This window comes from Bacidia gigantensis (assembly GCF_019456465.1).
Source record: "Bacidia gigantensis strain McMullin 20006 chromosome Unknown contig_245, whole genome shotgun sequence".
NCBI classification, from domain to species: domain Eukaryota; kingdom Fungi; phylum Ascomycota; class Lecanoromycetes; order Lecanorales; family Ramalinaceae; genus Bacidia; species Bacidia gigantensis.
Genome location: NW_025408601.1, coordinates 349,768 through 366,827, shown reverse-complemented (window position 1 = coordinate 366,827; position 17,060 = coordinate 349,768). Strand labels below are relative to the sequence as shown.

The 17,060-nt window shown below is 49.2% G+C and overlaps 5 protein-coding genes across 5 annotated transcripts; 2 read left to right on the top strand and 3 right to left on the bottom strand.

Annotated features, from left to right (window-relative positions):
- Positions 1-94: 94 nt before the first annotated feature.
- KY384_005209 (uncharacterized protein) lies at positions 95-1,605 on the bottom strand (the record flags this gene model as incomplete). The annotated part of the gene is made up of 2 exons (XM_044813710.1): positions 95-1,502; positions 1,553-1,605. The coding sequence occupies 2 exons, from the start codon at positions 1,603-1,605 to the stop codon at positions 95-97; spliced, it is 1,461 nt and encodes a 486-aa protein (XP_044669011.1).
- Positions 1,606-2,037: 432 nt separating this feature from the next.
- Positions 2,038-3,633, bottom strand: KY384_005208 (uncharacterized protein; the record flags this gene model as incomplete). The annotated part of the gene is made up of 1 exon (XM_044813709.1): positions 2,038-3,633. The coding sequence occupies one exon, from the start codon at positions 3,631-3,633 to the stop codon at positions 2,038-2,040; it is 1,596 nt and encodes a 531-aa protein (XP_044669010.1).
- Positions 3,634-5,416: 1,783 nt separating this feature from the next.
- KY384_005207 (uncharacterized protein) lies at positions 5,417-7,321 on the top strand (the record flags this gene model as incomplete). The annotated part of the gene is made up of 1 exon (XM_044813708.1): positions 5,417-7,321. One exon carries the CDS (start codon positions 5,417-5,419, stop codon positions 7,319-7,321), a length of 1,905 nt encoding a protein of 634 aa, XP_044669009.1.
- Positions 7,322-8,197: 876 nt separating this feature from the next.
- KY384_005206 (uncharacterized protein) lies at positions 8,198-10,517 on the bottom strand (the record flags this gene model as incomplete). The annotated part of the gene is made up of 4 exons (XM_044813707.1): positions 8,198-8,980; positions 9,022-9,799; positions 9,851-9,903; positions 10,479-10,517. The coding sequence occupies 4 exons, from the start codon at positions 10,515-10,517 to the stop codon at positions 8,198-8,200; spliced, it is 1,653 nt and encodes a 550-aa protein (XP_044669008.1).
- A 1,562-nt stretch (positions 10,518-12,079) lies between these two features.
- On the top strand, positions 12,080-16,996 carry KY384_005205 (uncharacterized protein; the record flags this gene model as incomplete). The annotated part of the gene is made up of 1 exon (XM_044813706.1): positions 12,080-16,996. One exon carries the CDS (start codon positions 12,080-12,082, stop codon positions 16,994-16,996), a length of 4,917 nt encoding a protein of 1,638 aa, XP_044669007.1.
- Positions 16,997-17,060: the final 64 nt, after the last annotated feature.

Sequence of the window (17,060 nt, the reverse complement as noted above, 5' to 3'; positions counted from 1 at the left end):
AGATTAGCTACTCATTAGGCACTTGTTTTTGATGTTCCAGTGCATAATCCTATGCTTCTTGCTGTAGACCGCTCTATATGGCACAAAGCGATTGTCATAAAACTTTGCTCTTTCCCTTCTCCTCCAACGAAACATCTTTTTCTCCCTCAACAATTTCTCTCACTCTCATATCAACACCGACCCTGAATCTCCGTCCCCTCCACACAACACTTACCCCTCCAAAGAAAGCCCACGCCCAGATTGGGAACGCCAAAACTTCCCTCCCCAACCATCCGATAGACCATCTCAACTTTCTCTTTCCCCCAATTACATCTGCGAACGGCGCCCTCTCGCCCTCCCTCGACGATACAGATTGCAGCATCCCATACACCCACCAGTCGATCGCACACCATGCCCCCATACTGATAACCCAGAACAGCCAGAATGCAGACCACGTGTGCGGCACACCCCTATCGCGGAGATAACCAAGGCTAGTGAAACCATAAGCCCCATACAGCGAGCACAAAACGCTCTCAGTTCCAGGCTCCACCAGCGTAGCAAGCGTGACCGTAAACTTCCTCACCCTCAGCCATCGCACCCGCCGCGAAAGGTACGACTGCAAACTCATCTGTCCCGCCGTCGGCTGCACAGCTATATTCGTCGGATGCGGCGGCAGCAGCACATGGTTTCCCCAATTCCCGCCCATTCGTTCCCGGCCCTCATCTTCTGCCTCCGCGACGTACGCGAGCACGGAATCCGGGACCGGATTCTTCCAGAGTAAGTCGCCGATGAGGTGGTCTTCGCAGATGTTCGAGGAGAAGTAGTCGATCCCCAGTTGTGCGAGCTGAGCTTGAGGCACACTGGCTGTTGTGGTTTTCGCGGCGGAGGGGCTGGAGGTTAAGGCGTTGAGGTGCGAGCGTCGGAACATGTTGCTTTTCCCTACGATGCAGGGTGCGATGGCGACGGTGTTTATCGCGGTATAGAATTTTGCGTGAGAGGTGCTTAAGAAGGTTTCTTCGAGGAGGCCACCGAGGTTAGTAAGGGTCGGAAGCTCGGCTTGTGTTGTGGAATGTGTTGGGGTGTCGATGACGAGAGGGAGTTGGTGGACGAATTTGTATTTTCGTGGTTGGGGGTTTGAATCGTTGGGGGTGGAGGGGGCGTAGCCGCAGAGGAGGTCAACCATTCGACTGGCGACGTCTGGGCCGACCCAGACGTTGCAGTCTATGATCCAGACGATGTCGCCTTCTCCTTCTCTGTACGCGCGACTCATGTTGCGTATTTTGGGGTTAGGCCCAAGGTTGTTGGCGTTACCATTGCGGCCTGAGAGTCTTGAATCCTCATCTTCGATTGTGATGATCGCGTTGTGGGAAGGAAAGTTTGCGAGAAGTCGCTCAAGGGTTGGCAATGCCGGGTCATTGCGACTTGGTATACAGAGGTAGGTCGTGATTTTGTCATTAGGGTATTTTTGCCGGAACGTCGCGGCTAGGCATTCGTAAAGGTAGGGCTCGTCTCCTTGGATCGGCCTTATGATGGTGATATCAGGGCATTTAGAAGCGAATGCAGACACCGAGACGGCAGCCCTAGGTGAAGAAGCATGGTAGCGTCTTCTGCCCGTCTGTCAGCCATCGTCGCTGGTGGATGCTAGAGTATGGGGTTAGTGTACATTTGAGAGACGCCAATGGCGATGACAACTAAAATGAAGAGATACCAACCCAAGCATACAATTGCGACCCAGTCCTTTATCATTGTGAGCGGCTCTTTTCGATAACTTTTGTGGTGACTTGTGATTGACATTGTTTGGGTGACTTAAATTACATACAATACATTAATAGCGGTTTCACTGGTCCGTAACCACGGAAGCCATGAGACCCCTTTTCTTCAAATTACTGGCTGAATCAATATATAAATGCACGAGGAAACACGATGCTCGGATCATGCCAGACTTCTAATGACCTCTCATCTTTGGTTGGGGCCAATGTGAAAAGCTTTTGTCGGACGAATACCAGGATATTGAGAAAATGGTCATCAATTAGTTCTCATAAAAAAGCTAGAACTGCCTCATGCCTCTTGACTCAAATCCTTATCAGCTTCTTCCTCTTCTTCCGTCAGATCGTCCATATGTTGCCTCGCCCATGGACTTCGCAGTCTCAAGCTTCTGCCCTTGTGGGCGAGTATGAACGGTATCGGAATCATCAATAAAGCTAGAAATGCCAGAGTTGAGGCAGCCCATTGATTGCCCAAGTTTTGAAACATTTGTTTGCCAAAAAGCGGAAAGCCCGCTCCAGCAACATTACGCACCAACCCCAAGCCAGCCAAAGCAGAAGCGGAGAAGACTTTATAGGAGTCTTCTGTATACATGTACGTCATCAAGATCAAAGTGTAGAAGGACCAGCCCCATAAAGCCGAGGCGATGATGGGTACGATCCAGTGGACGCTGGTGAACGACGTCCAAGCAAACCAAAACAGGGATATAGGAAATGTGATGCCGGCTAGTTGTGACATTTGCACTCGAGCTTCTGGTTCGTCCTTGCTACCCTTCCTTGCAATGCGTTTCTGGTAGTATCGCTCCTGCCAAAGGTTTGTGATAGGCCCAATGCTGATGCCTACCATGATGCCAAGAAATGACATTCCAATTTTGCTGATCTTGAACCCATGTCCTGCCGGGCCAAACACAATAGGGAACGCAGTGTTGAATAAGAAGCTTAGACCGTACAAGTAACCGTTGTAAAGCGCCCCAAAGACAATGATCGCTTCAGTAAAAAGGAAACGGAATGGCCTTGATAGTGCTACTTGGAACAATTGTTTGACACCGCGCTGCTTCATCGAATCCGGGACTTCGATGGCATGAGTGCCTCGCTCCTTCCGCTCCTTTGCTGCCCGTCTGATCAATATGATGCTGTGGCGTGTCTCCTTGAGGGTGATAGTCATGATCAACCAGAATCCGCCACAGATGCCTAGTAGAGCCCAGAATATGTCTCGCCAAGGCTTGTACTGAGCAATCCAAGAGAACAGAAAGTAGCCCGATGGACTTCCAAATGTTGCAGCCCAAAGGAAGAAGCTCATTGGTATTCCCGTCTCGTGTGGCTCAAAAAGATCCGCGATGGTTCCCCCAAAGTTAGCAATGGTGACACTCGAGAACAAGCCAGATAGTATTCGCAATGCTAAGAAACCTCCAAGATTATCTACCAATGCAGTACCCACCAGCATGAAAAGAAACACTCCATAAGAGAGTATATAGATGGGACTTCGGCCGTAGTACTCCGAAAGCGGTGCGAGTGTCATTGGTCCAAAGGCCAGTCCAAGCACGTAAATACTCAGTCCCAACGTTCCTATCTCACTGCCGACACCGAAATCCTTCTCGAACTTCTCTACGCCTGGCGAGAAGCCCGAGGCACCCCATGAGACTGTGAGATCGATTGGAATGATGACAGCAACAATGGACCATTTTCGCCACAATGGCCAATTTCTGGGGTTGCTTTCGTCACCTGGTGGAAATGTCACGAGCTCGACTTCTGTGCCATCTTCCTTCCGCACAACTTGGCGGGGGGCGACGCCAGGGTAGGAAGCGGTATCTTGGGCGTGTACGCCAGTCGGTTGAGATGTGGGAGGTACTGGAGAATGGGCAAAGGGAGCAGTACTATCGAGGGATGACATGGTATTACACTTCAGTTTCAGTGCCACGGCCAGGTTCTCTTATCAGAACTTGCAATGTCTTTATTCTTGTGTTGATTACGACTGGATATCATCCTCAGACCGCCGGTCGTTCTGAGAACTTGCGATCACATGGACATTGTCAGTCGAATTTCCCTGTGGTAGAGTTTCGTTAAATAGCATCATGCATATGCAAAAGCTTCGCACTCTCGATTCATGTCGAAAGCGCTCAACCGAGGAGTGCCGACAAGCGTGTTTACATACGTCATTGCGAAGCGGACGGCTTCCGCATAGAATACTGAACTAGCTTTTATTACCCAAAAGACTGTAATATAATAGTCCATACGCAGAAAAAAACCCTTTCGAAGTCCGGAACATTTGCCTAGTCGCTGGTAGCGACCCTGTATTACTATGGGAATATATCAAGTACCTACGGCACAGTACATGATCTGAAGAGAAGCCTTCGAAATTCATGAAACTGTGCTGAACTGAGGTGTTCTTCGCTCTTGCTGGACCTCATCCTTGGTTCAAGGATTTCGCTTTGGCTGGCAGACCAATGATCAGTCTTAACTTTGGGCTGAAAAGCCTGGGTAAAGCTGCATATCATTCACTGCTAACAACGTCGACTAAGCAGCTTTCCTAATCCAACAGAGCGAAGTCCGGGTATTACAAGGCAGCGACTTCTTTTCAGCCTCGAGCATCGTCTGACGGCGATTAGCTGATCGTGGGCCAAATATGCTAGAGCCAAGGGTGTTCTTTTATTGCATAATTCTACTCACAGTACTGTGGCATTTGGCCTTGATGCACTTGTCAGACGAAGGCTGCTTGCCCATTGATGATCTATATGCACTGCAATGTCTGTTCCGTACGAGGGTATAGAACTGTAAAGCAGGGACCCGCAATGTCTTGCTTTAGCAGAGACTTAAGATTCGATGCAGGCGCCCGCGTTTTCCAGCTTGGATGAATGGGTCCTGCTCGTGCCTTGTAATGACTTCACTGCCGTCTGAACCCCCTCCATTCTGATGCAATCTGATCCTTGTAAGACAATCCGGCTTTAGACTCTGGGCGGTTTCGCACCGTCACCGCCCAGTGCAAGACCTTCTGGACGGGAGGCTTGATGACAGCTGGTACCTGCGCTGGTCCAAAGTCAAAAGCTCCTTGAACGAGGTGCCGCGCGTATGATCAATCGAGGTCAATTGCGCTGGGAATAGACAGCATCACTCCAACTTTCAATCAACTCGCACATGCTTTTCTTCATATACTGGAGCTTATGAGATTGATGTAGAAGCGAATGGGTCCTACTAGAGACTTTCGTGAAGGGCTGGGTACTAGGCGCTCAGCGGACTGCGGACGACAAATGGGAAATGACGTCGCAAGTCGAGCGCAAGGCTCGACTTTCGGTCGCACATCCTCTTCACACAACACATAATCCTTCACTCATTTGAAAGCTGCTGGTGACACAAAATCTACTGTTCATAGACTCATGAGCTTGTCGCATCTCTCGAAACCCTCGTTCATCATGCATCGCAGGCGGTTACCTCTATAACCCTCTAGGAGGCAAGTGTCGCTGACTATTGAGCGTTCTAGACTGACAAGATCCGGCAGTCAGCTGGTAAAGACCATATGAATATACATATATATATATATATATACATACGAACTGCATTGAGACATATTACGGTCCTGATATACTTCATTCAAAGCAAGGCTTCGCATCCTCAATAGAGCAATCAAACCTGGCATGCATGGATTGCTCTCGCCATCCATCACAATCTTTTGATCTGTTATGGAACAGCTAGACGACCCTGCCAGCAGTCCTCAGCCATATATCGAGGCATCAAGGGAAGACAGCCATGTCGTCTCGGCTGAAGTCAAACACCGCTCCGTCATGCGAGGCTTCTTAGAATCTGGAGCGGAATTCAACTGGCCGCCAGAAGTGGGCTCGATGAAAGATAACAACTGCCATATTCACCGACACGTCAATCGTGTTCCTTTGATCCACAAGCGCAATATCTCGAGTAAAAAGGCTATCATTGACGAATTCAATATAGACCCAGTCTACCCATACAGATTCACACTGCCATTCATTGTAAAGGAGGCCAGGTCAGACAAAGGAGGAACACACAGAGAAGAGGCCGCCAAGGAGATAAATAATATGAGAGACCTTCGTCATCCCCACATTGCCGCGTTGCTGGGAACCTATGAATACCAGGCTCGCCTTTGCATATTGATCTTTCCCGTCGCAAGCTGCGATTTAGATCAATTCATGCGCTCCATTTCGGTTGATATTCGCGGGGACCCTTTGCCGGCGCAAGAATATGGTCGGATACTCTGTCGATGGGATAGCACCAGCTCCTCGGCCGCTTCTGTCAGCGCTGCGGGAGACCTTGCCAGCCAGCAGGGCGATAGATCCTCACAAGGCGGCAAATTAGATTATTGGCCATTAGATGTCCCTTTGGCTGAGAAGAAGGCTTACTTACGTCGTTACTTTGTTTGTCTTAGTGGGGCTTTGAAATATCTACATGAGTCTGGAGTACGCCACAAAGACGTCAAACCCGCCAATATATTGATCGACAGATCGGGGTCTGCGATCTTGACGGATTTTGGTATATCTAAGCGATTTACTAAGAATGAATCCCACGTCACGAGTACTGAGCGGGCTTTCACTAAGAAATATGGTTCACCAGAAATGATGAACAGCCGCCCCACTCCAAGAGGCGATCAATCCGATGTCTTCTCTCTGGGGTGTGTCTTTCTTGAGATGGCTACTCTGTTGTTTCACCACGATCATACGCTACTGCAGAAACATTGTTCTCACATTGTCAACGATACCGCAGTCGAGGATGCCTACCATCTGAATTTGCCGAAAGCTTATTCTTGGTTAGACCACATGAAAAGCTCTCAAAGTACACAAATCGGCAACATAGGTACCTTGCTAGAGTCGAGCTCCGAATCATTTGATGAATCAGGTGATTCAGGTGAATCTACTAGAGCTTTGATTACTTCCCTTCCCAACATTCGGAAAATGTTAGATGAAGACCCTCCGAAACGGCCAAAATCGGACGAGTTATGTGTGCTTTTTCAATCCATCAGCTCTGAACAATGCGAAGATTGTGACCCTCGGCGCCCGAATGATATTTGGAAACCCTCTACCCAGCAGAGAGAGAATTTGGCGACTGGTCGTCAACGTCGTGACGCTCGGTCCAACGAAAAGCAGCCTGTCTCGGAACTAAGACTAAGGCGAAGCTCTTTAGCACCCGAAGAGTCGCAAGAGACTCAGCAGCACAAACGAAGACGTCCTCGGTCGTACCCACCTGCGATTTCACCCAAGACAGTCATAGTGCCAGAGGTACCTGCGATTACACATCGCCATGAGTTGTTCGGCTATTCGAGACCGTCAACACCAAAGGCAGAGGACAGAAAGCAATGGAAGGAAGGGACACAATCACCCCATCGTCCAGTATTAAACACTCTAGAGAATCAGATCCCGGATATCAAAGAGAACGTGACCGAAGATGAGCTGAGAGCGACTGACGACCGTGACACCAAAACAAAGGACGTAACGATAGACGAATCTAAGATAAACGACTTACATACGGATGAATCATCAACGTATGACTCTGCACCAGATGAGAATGGTGGAACTTTCATAGGTGAATCTTTGTCATTCCAAATGTCGAAGCCTGACTGAGTTTCTTCCAGCGACACCGAGAACGCCGTCCCCGAAAAAGATCTCTGCACATACCCCTGTAGTAGCGTACAATTTTGTAAACAAAAACGTATTCCAGATCCCCTTTTGCGCACTACCAAGTAAGTGGTCCGTTCTTCTACCAATCTCTTGCCTTTTCAAATGACTTGTTAAAATTCATCTAACCGGCCGGTGTGAAGCTGATTACAGAATTTTCGATCTTCCACGATGGGATCAGCACATTCGGATCGTGCTAGATATCAAAAAGCCTCTCATCCTGAATATAGACCTTGGTCCTTTAGGCACAGTGACTCGTCTACGAAGGCTTCTTTGGGGTTCCTTTGATAAAATTTATATTCTTTATTACGACGCATAATGACAAGGTTAGAGCTGACAGATAGGATAATTTTCTTGATGTGATGACTTAAGGGTTTTGCAGGTGACTTTGCTCGAGCTCATTTATCAACTTTCAGCCAATTGACTTTTGAGTCGGGTTTCCATATTACTTTTGAACAAGCAATTTCCTAGGTCTTCTGGTCAAAAGGAGTGTCGCCTTGATATGTTGTCTGAATTACAGGCCCTTCAAACATGTATTTCCTGATACAAAAGCAGAGCCCAAAATTGTAAAATTAGCCATACTGGCTCTGCTTCGTAATACAATACTTTGATTGTCATGTTGTCCCGACAAAGTCATTAAGTCGTCTACTGTTTGAATAAAAGTCGTTCATGATACCAGAGTTCAGATGTCTTGACTGACTTAGAACTCTCATCTCTCTCTGGAAAATATCTCACCAACATGTCGTTCATCATGTCCTTGTCAAGCAATATTCTATTGTTGCATCACATTTGATAGCTACAGCTTGCGACCAGCCTCGTGGACTAGCTAGAATCATTACTGGAATCAGAGTCTGTCCTTCCTTTCTCTATCAAAGTTTGTATTTCCTCGTAGTGGTTTGAATCTGGAGGGGCCATGTGATGTTCAATGCGCAGATGATCTTTGAGCGCATTTCGGTGCAAATAAATGGTGTCCCGTCGCTTTGAGCATTCAGGGAGCGGACACCGATAACGCGTGCCAGTGGCAAAACACTCCCATCGCATGGTCTGCGACCTCAAGATCCTTTTCTCCGCCAGCTGCTCCGCCAGAGTCGCACACAACGACTTGACGTTCGCCTGTTGCAAATATTCATATGTTGCCTTTTTGATTCTCTCGAGAGTGAATTTTCCACTGTCTTTTGGCTTCCATTCATCGAGTCGTACGGTGCTCAACATTTCATCGACTTCTAACCGATAATAATTCGATCCCTGCAGCTTACTTTCCATCGTGACCCTCTTGTGCACGTAATTGGAGTAGCTTGTGCGGCCTTCAAGCAGAGCACTCTTCGGCGCCGACAATTTTCTTCTCTTTTCTCTTGAATTACCGTTCCCAATACTCAATAATGTATCAACCACTTTTCGCGAGCCTTTGCCCAGATGAGTGACCTCGTTGAGCAACTGCAAAGTTGGGTTGTTGAGTGTCCCACCATCATAATACAACTCGTCCTTCAAAGCTATGGGCTTGAAAAATGACGAAGCAGCCGATGTGGCACGTGCAACTTCCCAAATTGCAAAATTCTCACGAGCCGAAGGATTTCTTGCTATCCGAGCCATTTTTGGTGAAGTCGTCTTTTGGTAGTCGTATGATCGAAACAAATAAGGAGACTGACAATCTTCATCGTCCCTATTGCGTCGGATCGAGCAAACAATCGTTCTGCATCTCTCGGGGTCTGATCTGAATTGCGGTTGTGTTTCTGGGGGTCAAATTGCGAAGCTAGTTTTTCAAACCGAGCCTTCAATCTTTCTGTCCTCCTCCCACTGTCGTATTTGCGCAACACTCTTTGGATTCGAGATGACGGCTTCTCGAAGACGCTCTTTGACAACTCCACATATTCATCAATGCATTGGTCCACGCTCATTCTTAGCCTTCCCAGCATTATGGCTACCAATCCTCCAGTACTCGTGCCCGCTATGTAGTCGAAGTAGTGGCAAGGAAGGTAGTTGGCTGAAGGCTTTCTATCTTCGTCGAGACCAGGCGAGCTCTCGCTGGCTGATGCGTCGAAGAGTGGAGAGTATGCGCTACCTTTTGCATGCTCAAATCTTGTTTGTTCCAGTCGGCCAACCTCTTGCATGATGATCTGCAAGAAGAGAAGCGAGGAAAGGCCTCGCACTCCTCCTCCATCGAGGCTCAACAAGAACTTGCCATCCCAAGGACTATTCTCGTCAATGGAGACGATGGACTGTTTCTTTTTCGGCACATTCTCTTTTGGCAATAGCGTGCCTGCAGCTGTTTCATGACCTGATGGAATGGGCGACTTTCGTTCGTGCTTTAGCGGACTGCTCGCAGCAGCAATTGGAGGGTCTCTCGGGGAATTTGAAGGGCTTGATGGATACTGTCTCAATGGCAAAGGACATTGCAAAGCACCCGAAAAGGCTTGATTGACTTGCCTTTGATAGCGACAAGTTCACTACCTTTCTCAAACGGCTGACTAAACTTACCGATAGTCTACACGGTATGATGCTTGACGAACAGATTCGTAAAATTCAGGTGGCTACAGAGAGAATGGACTTAGAAATGGTACAATACCGGAGTACTGTTGAAGGTCTCAAGAATCTCATGGCCGCCGCCGTATTTTTACAAAGCATCCCAACTGCTATTGTATTACAGCGGAACGAATCAGGATCTTCAGAAGCCTTGCGAAGTAAATAGTCTCACAAAACTCATTTGGTCGCCCTGGCGGAAGTGAAGGCTCTTAAGGTCGGGAGTGAGGAAATAGGCGGCCACACGCCTCTGTCATACAGCAAGGTGACAACTTTGACGCAGCTACGATCCTCGCAAGTTGAATACTCTAGCTTAGTAATCGATGAGCACACCTTGACCATTCGATCTCGCACTATGGTTAGGTACAAAGAAAATGATCAAAGCGAGCTTGAGGCGTGGGTTGAATGGAAACCCTATAAAGTTAGGTATAGTCGCAGCAGAAATATTAAATCATTGAGAAGCCTGGGTGCGATAGTATTCACCGGAAATGGTATTGGGCATGGCCTTCGTTTCTAAGACAACTGTCTTGAGATGGAAGTAGTATGCTGGACCTAGCAGACCAAGAGCCTAATGCATAGTATAGACACTAGCCATTCGCTGTCTCAGGATCTCTAGTCGGCACATTTCGACGCATCGGCAGCTGGTTCCCGCTGTCACTCGCCGTCAGTTCGCACAGGAACAACTTCATTTCCCAAAAAATTGCAATTGTGGCCCGAAGCGGTTGGCTTTTTATACGCCAAAAATTCAAGCTTCCAATGCCCGAAAAGTGCCCATCTTTTCTACTGTGCCTGGTTTGATATGTGGCTGCTCCACACTTCGACCCATGAGCTAAAAGAATTCATCAGTGTCGAGGTTGCTCCATCTTACGCTCCCCTGTCTCATACATGGGGCAAGGATGAGGTCGCGTTCCAGGACATTATGTTCTCTTCTAAATCGTCGCGGCTGAAAGGAAAGGCAGGCTGTCACATGATCAGGAACCTCTGCCAGGAAGCTTCTTCTCACAAGCACGATTGTGTCTGGGTTGATACATGTTGCATTGACAAGAAGAGTAGCGCAGACCTGTCAGAGGCGATCAACTCTATGTATCGATGGTACCAACTAGCCATCGTGTGCTACGCCTGACTTGCTGATGTCTCTTCGACAGCCGAAAAAGTAGTCGGAATTTCCTCGAGCCGATGGTTCACTAGAGGGTGGACGTTGTAGGAGCTCTTAGCGCCGCGTTCCGTCAGATTTTATGATAGAGATTGGCAGTTTTTGGGCTTCACCGATCTGGCCAATTCCAACAAATAGTTTGCAAACCAACAAGGACAAAAGTAAGCCACATGAAGAATCCTACTGATGCCTCTATCGCCACGAAGATGTCTTGGGTCTCCACAAGAGGAACTACGAGGCTCGAGGATATTGCCTATTGCCTCATAGGTCTATTATGTGTGAACATGCCAATACTTTATGGTGAAGGTGAAAAGGCCTTTCAGAGGCTGCAACACGAGACCTTGAAGACATCCCGTGACGAATTCATATTCGCATGGGAAGACTCCGATGCGAACGACACAGACACAATTGGGCTATTAGCAACTTTTCCGAAACTTTTCTTCAAATCAATAGGTATAAAGCATTGTGCACTCCCAAGAGCACGTCCTATACCTACTACAGCAACGATATGCATTATCGTCATGTAATTCAACAAATGACACCACTTTCTTTCGGATGATGACGACAGACGATCAGCTCTATCAGTCTATTACTTTTTCACATGTTGAGAGTATTTGAAAGTATTAACTCTCTCACATGACGACATTACTTGATTGACGAGCTGGCTTCGCACCTTTGAGATCCATTCTAGTTAGCATGAAAACCAGCAGGATTCGGAAAGCAATACCGAACGTTGCCAAGGCCGTATCTTAGACTTTGCGGCTTACGAGCGCCCCGAGCCGGCTCAATACGGTCCACCATAAGGTGCCAACGGTCTTTACCTCGGTGCTGTACGTAACTTTTTATTGGCGCATGCGAGATACGAAAGGCCCTAGCAAAAACTCTAGAGATCACGAATACGCGGCCGAGGAGGCCAACGCTCAGCTAGTCCCTAGGCAGACGGTCCATATCATTGCAGCAGTCCTGTCTGCTTTGCAACGCCGTCCTCATGTATTTCCCAATGCCGCCATAGACAATCCTCATACACCCCCGCAATGCTCTTCCTCCGCCAGATATGGGCGCTCACCTGGAAGAACATACTCCTCATCCTCTACCGCCATCCATTCACCACTCCACTGCGTGCCTTCCTCCTACCTGTCATCTTCGTCGGCTTCCTTTCCTACGCTCGCAATCTTTTTCTTCCGCCATCGCGGTACGGCATTGGCACGGCTGAGCCTATCAGATCTTTCCATGATGCTTTGGGCATCAGCGATGGCAGTAGAGAGACTGTTGCATTCGTGAACAATGGCTTCACAGGTGGCAATATACAAAAGATCATAGATGAGGTCGCTGGCATCGCGAGGACCTCTGGGAAGACTGTACAAGTACTGGGTGCAGAGACCGACTTGCTCACAACATGTCGAAGCTCAATTCGTGGCGTATCAACTTGCTTTGCAGCAGCAGTGTTCTATGCCTCGCCAGATGAGGGGCCTGGTGGGATGTGGAACTACAGTCTTCGAGCAGATGGAGGCCTGGGGTCGAAGATTGATGTCAAGAAGTCGACGAACGACGCCGAGATATATGTCCTACCTCTCCAACATGAGATCGACTTTGCTATTGCACGACAAAATTCTACCATCGACCAATCTGCCTTGCCTCAAGAAGTCTTCCAATATCCTTTCACGAACCTCAATCAGGACGAGCGTGATGACCAGATCCGGACGCGGTACATGAGTGGTATTGTTCAGGTGCTTGCAGTCGCATACTTCATTGGCATGGTGGGGGTCGTATATCAACTCGTTGGACTCATAGCTTCCGAAAGAGAGCTGGGAATGACACAAATAATCGAGGCCTCGATGCCAAATAGAAGGAGATGGGAACCACGAATCATACGGTACATCTCCTATCACTTGGCCTTTGATATCATGTTCGCGGCAGGCTGGGTGGTCATTGCCTTGGTCCTAGGCTTCGGTATATTCCAGAAGACATCGAAGGCCATACTCATCATCTTTCACTTGCTTGCAGGTTTCTCACTGTCCTCCTTCTCCATTTTCGGGGGTGCTTTCTTTCACAAAGCACAGCTCAGCGGTATCTCAACGACCATAACGGCTTTGCTACTTGCTGTAGTCGCGCAAGTGGCAGCGAAAGCAAGTACTGGTGCAGTGGCCGTCCTCAGCCTACTGTTCCCACCTATGAACTATACATACTTTACTATCTTGATGGCTCGTTGGGAACGCCAAGACAAAGGGGTCAATCTCGTCAAGGCGGCACCTGAAAACCCATCGACGCTGCCAGGTATCGTCTTCTGGGTCCTTCTCGTCGTGCAGATTGTCGTATTCCCAATACTCGCATACTTCATTGAAGGCGGCCTTTACGGTACCGCTTCAAAGGGGCGCATGCTCATGAGCCATTCCGAAGATCAAGGAGCAGCTGTCCGTATGTCAAGCTTTGTCAAGCGATATAAACCTTCTTGGTGGGCTCGTAATGTTGCTAGTCGACTTGGCAAGACTAAAGAGACTGTCGTCGCGGTCAATGAGCTTGATTTAGATATAGCTCAAGGTCAAATCATGGTCTTACTTGGCGCGAACGGATCCGGGAAATCGACCACATTGGAGGCCATAGCTGGGCTGAATCCCGTTACCTCCGGCACCATTGAAGTTGATGGCCAAGGTGGAATCGGTATTTGCCCCCAAAGAAATGTTCTTTGGGATCGCCTCACCACTTTAGAGCATGTGCAGGTTTTTAACAGACTGAAATCCACCGGCGCTATCTCCACAAAAGAAGAAATGCAGGCTTTGATACAAGACTGTGACCTTGACCGAAAAATCAACTCTCAAGCGCGTCATCTCTCGGGCGGTCAGAAACGTAAGTTACAACTGAGTATGATGTTCACCGGCGGGAGCAAAGTCTGCTGCGTTGATGAATGCTCAAGTGGTGTCGACGCTCTTGCTCGTCAAAAGCTGTGGAACATTCTTTTGAATGAGCGGGGGAAGCGAACATTCATCTTCACGACTCATTTTCTAGATGAAGCCGATCTACTGTCCGATCAGATTGCTATTTTGTCAAAAGGACGTCTCAAGGCTCAAGGTTCGGCCGTCGAGCTGAAGCACAGACTAGGCGGTGGATATCGTATCCATATCCTCAAAACGCCTGGCGAGAAATTGGTTCTACCTGCTTTTGAAGGGTTTCACAAACAAGAGACATGGGATCGGGTCACCTACACCCTGCCTGACTCAAAACAGACCGCTGATTGCGTGCGGCAGCTGGAAGAGATGAGTATTAAGAAGTACGAGATTAGTTCGCCTACCATCGAGGAGATCTTTTTCAATGTTGCCGAAGACCTGCAAGAAGTTGTCCGCTCGGCACCCAATCTTCAGCGTCTAGCTTCGAACACTGGGGACACGAAGACTGAAGCCGTCGCACTGACTGAATCAAAAGCCAGCAGAGACGGTGCTGGTCTCCAGCTTCAGACTGGAGCTCAGATCGGTGTCTTTAGCCAAGCATTTGTTCTCTTCAGAAAGCGATTTACTGTCTTCCAGCGAAACTACCTGCCATATGCTGCAGCACTTTTTATACCTATTGTGGCTGCTGGCCTAGTGACCCTCTTCTTGAAAAACTTCACGCTACCTGGCTGCTCGCCCACGGACCAGGTCTATAATCAGGACATATTCTCTTTATTATCACAAGATCAGTACGAAATTCCTGTTGGACCAACATCCAGACTCGCACCGGATTCAGCGAGTCGAATTGAGTCATCTCTGCCTGGAGGTAATCGCACTAGTGGTGGGAACGACGGCTCTAGCGCTTTTAATTCTGCCCTGAAACCCATAGAGGGCTTGGACGCCTTCAACGAGAACATCGCGCAAAGATACAAGAATGTCACACCAGGGGGCCTCTTTCTTGGGGATGGCACCGCTCCGCCTACCTTCGCAGTGAAGGGTAATACTGGTGGGGGTTCCGAAGACATCGCGAAGGCTGCTATCACACAGAATCTCTTTGACACCTTGATCACAAACATAACCATCAGCAGCCAGTATGCATCTTTCGATGTGGCGTGGGCGCCAGGAACGGGCAAGACCTTGCAACTCATCACTTACTTTGGACTTGCCATGGCGGCTTACCCGGCCTTCTTCGCCCTTTATCCAACGCTCGAACGCCTCAGAAGTGTGAGGCAGCTTCATTACAGCAATGGCGTTCGATCTGTTACCCTGTGGTCTGCCTATGTCACCTTCGACTTCATGATTGTCCTCGCGGCAAGCGTGATCTGCATTGCTATCTTCCGCGGTGTGAGTGACCAGTGGTACGCACCAGGATATCTATTTATCGTCCTCTTCCTATACGGCTTAGCTTCCACGCTTTTATCCTACGTAATATCCCTCTTCGCGAAATCACAGCTCTCTTCTTTCGCCTTTGCAGCAGGCTATCAAGCCGTAATGTTCCTCCTCTACTTTATCGCCTACCTCAGCGTGCTCACCTATATACCTCCAGACAAAGTCAGTGACGCCCTCCTGACCACTCACTTCACCATCGCTCTCATCACACCCTCTGGAAATCTGATTCGAGCCCTCTTTGTCGCGCTCAACGTCTTTGCTACCTCCTGCCAAGACAAACCTCACATCGCGTCCTACCCCGGCCAAATTGCCCTTTATGGCGGACCCATTCTCTACCTCATCGGGCAATCAATCTTCTTCTTCCTAATCCTCCTGTGGTGGGATAGTGCCTCCCTATATGCTCGCATCCGCCACAAATCTCGGGCGCCCAAATCCCTCACTGATCCGGAATCCACCACGGCCCTCGACGCCGACGTGGCAGCTGAAGCGTCTCGCGTCGCCTCCTCGGGTACAACAGACGGTCTTCGCGTCCAGCACATCTCCAAATCCTATGGTCGTAGTAATCTCGCCGTTGACGACATAAGCTTCGGTGTGAAGCGCGGCGAAGTGTTCGCCTTGCTCGGCCCCAATGGGGCAGGGAAATCCACCACCATCTCCCTGATTCGTGGAGACATCCTCCCCTCTCACTCCTCCGGTGAAATATATGTCGAGAACGTACCCATCAGTAAGCGTCGTGACCTCGCTCGCACACATATCGGTGTATGCCCACAGGTCGACGCCTGCGATCAGATGACCGTGCTCGAGCACTTACGCTTCTATGCGCGCGTCAGAGGGGTAAGGGATGTCGAACACAACGTCCAGTCCACTATCCTCGCCGTAGGGCTTGAGCCCTTCCAGCACAGAATGGCAGCCGCCCTCTCCGGCGGCAACAAGCGCAAGCTCTCCCTTGCCATCGCGCTCATGGGCAACCCTTCGGTCCTGCTCCTCGACGAACCATCCTCAGGCATGGACGTCTGCGCGAAACGCGTTATGTGGCGTACCCTGTCCTCCGTGCTCCCCGGTCGAAGCCTCTTGCTCACAACGCACAGTATGGAGGAAGCGGACGCGCTGGCAGATAGGGCGGGCATCATGGGGAGGAAGATGCTGGCGATTGGGACCAGCGAGGGCTTGAGGAGGAAGTTTGGAGATCGGTATCATGTCCATCTCATCATGAGGGGGGCACCGCATACGCCCGATGCGGAGATGGAGAGGATCAAGAGCTGGGTGGGCAGCGAGTTGTTGGGTGCGGAAGTGGAAGAGAAGACGTTCCATGGACAGCTGCGTTTTAGTGTTCCTGCTCACTCTGACTCTCGGGCTGCAAGCTCTGAGCAGGAGAGTGAGAAGGGCAATGACGAAAAGATCCGGCCAGAAGGGAGTGTGAAGGAGAGTGGGGGGATAGGTCCTCTGTTCACTCTCCTCGAAGCTCACAAGGAAGAGTTGGGTTTTGAATACTACTCGGTCAGTCAGACGACGCTAGATCAGGTGTTTCTAGCTATCGTGGGGAAGCATAAGATTGAGGAGGAGAATTATGGCAGCGCTAATGATAGGAAGAAGAAGGCGGGTCTATGGGGTAGATTTGCAAGTGCTAGGGGATCAAATTAATGTGGTGAGGGAGTGTATATGATACCACGGCGCAACGAGCTGTTTGTATATGCATAGCGTTTGG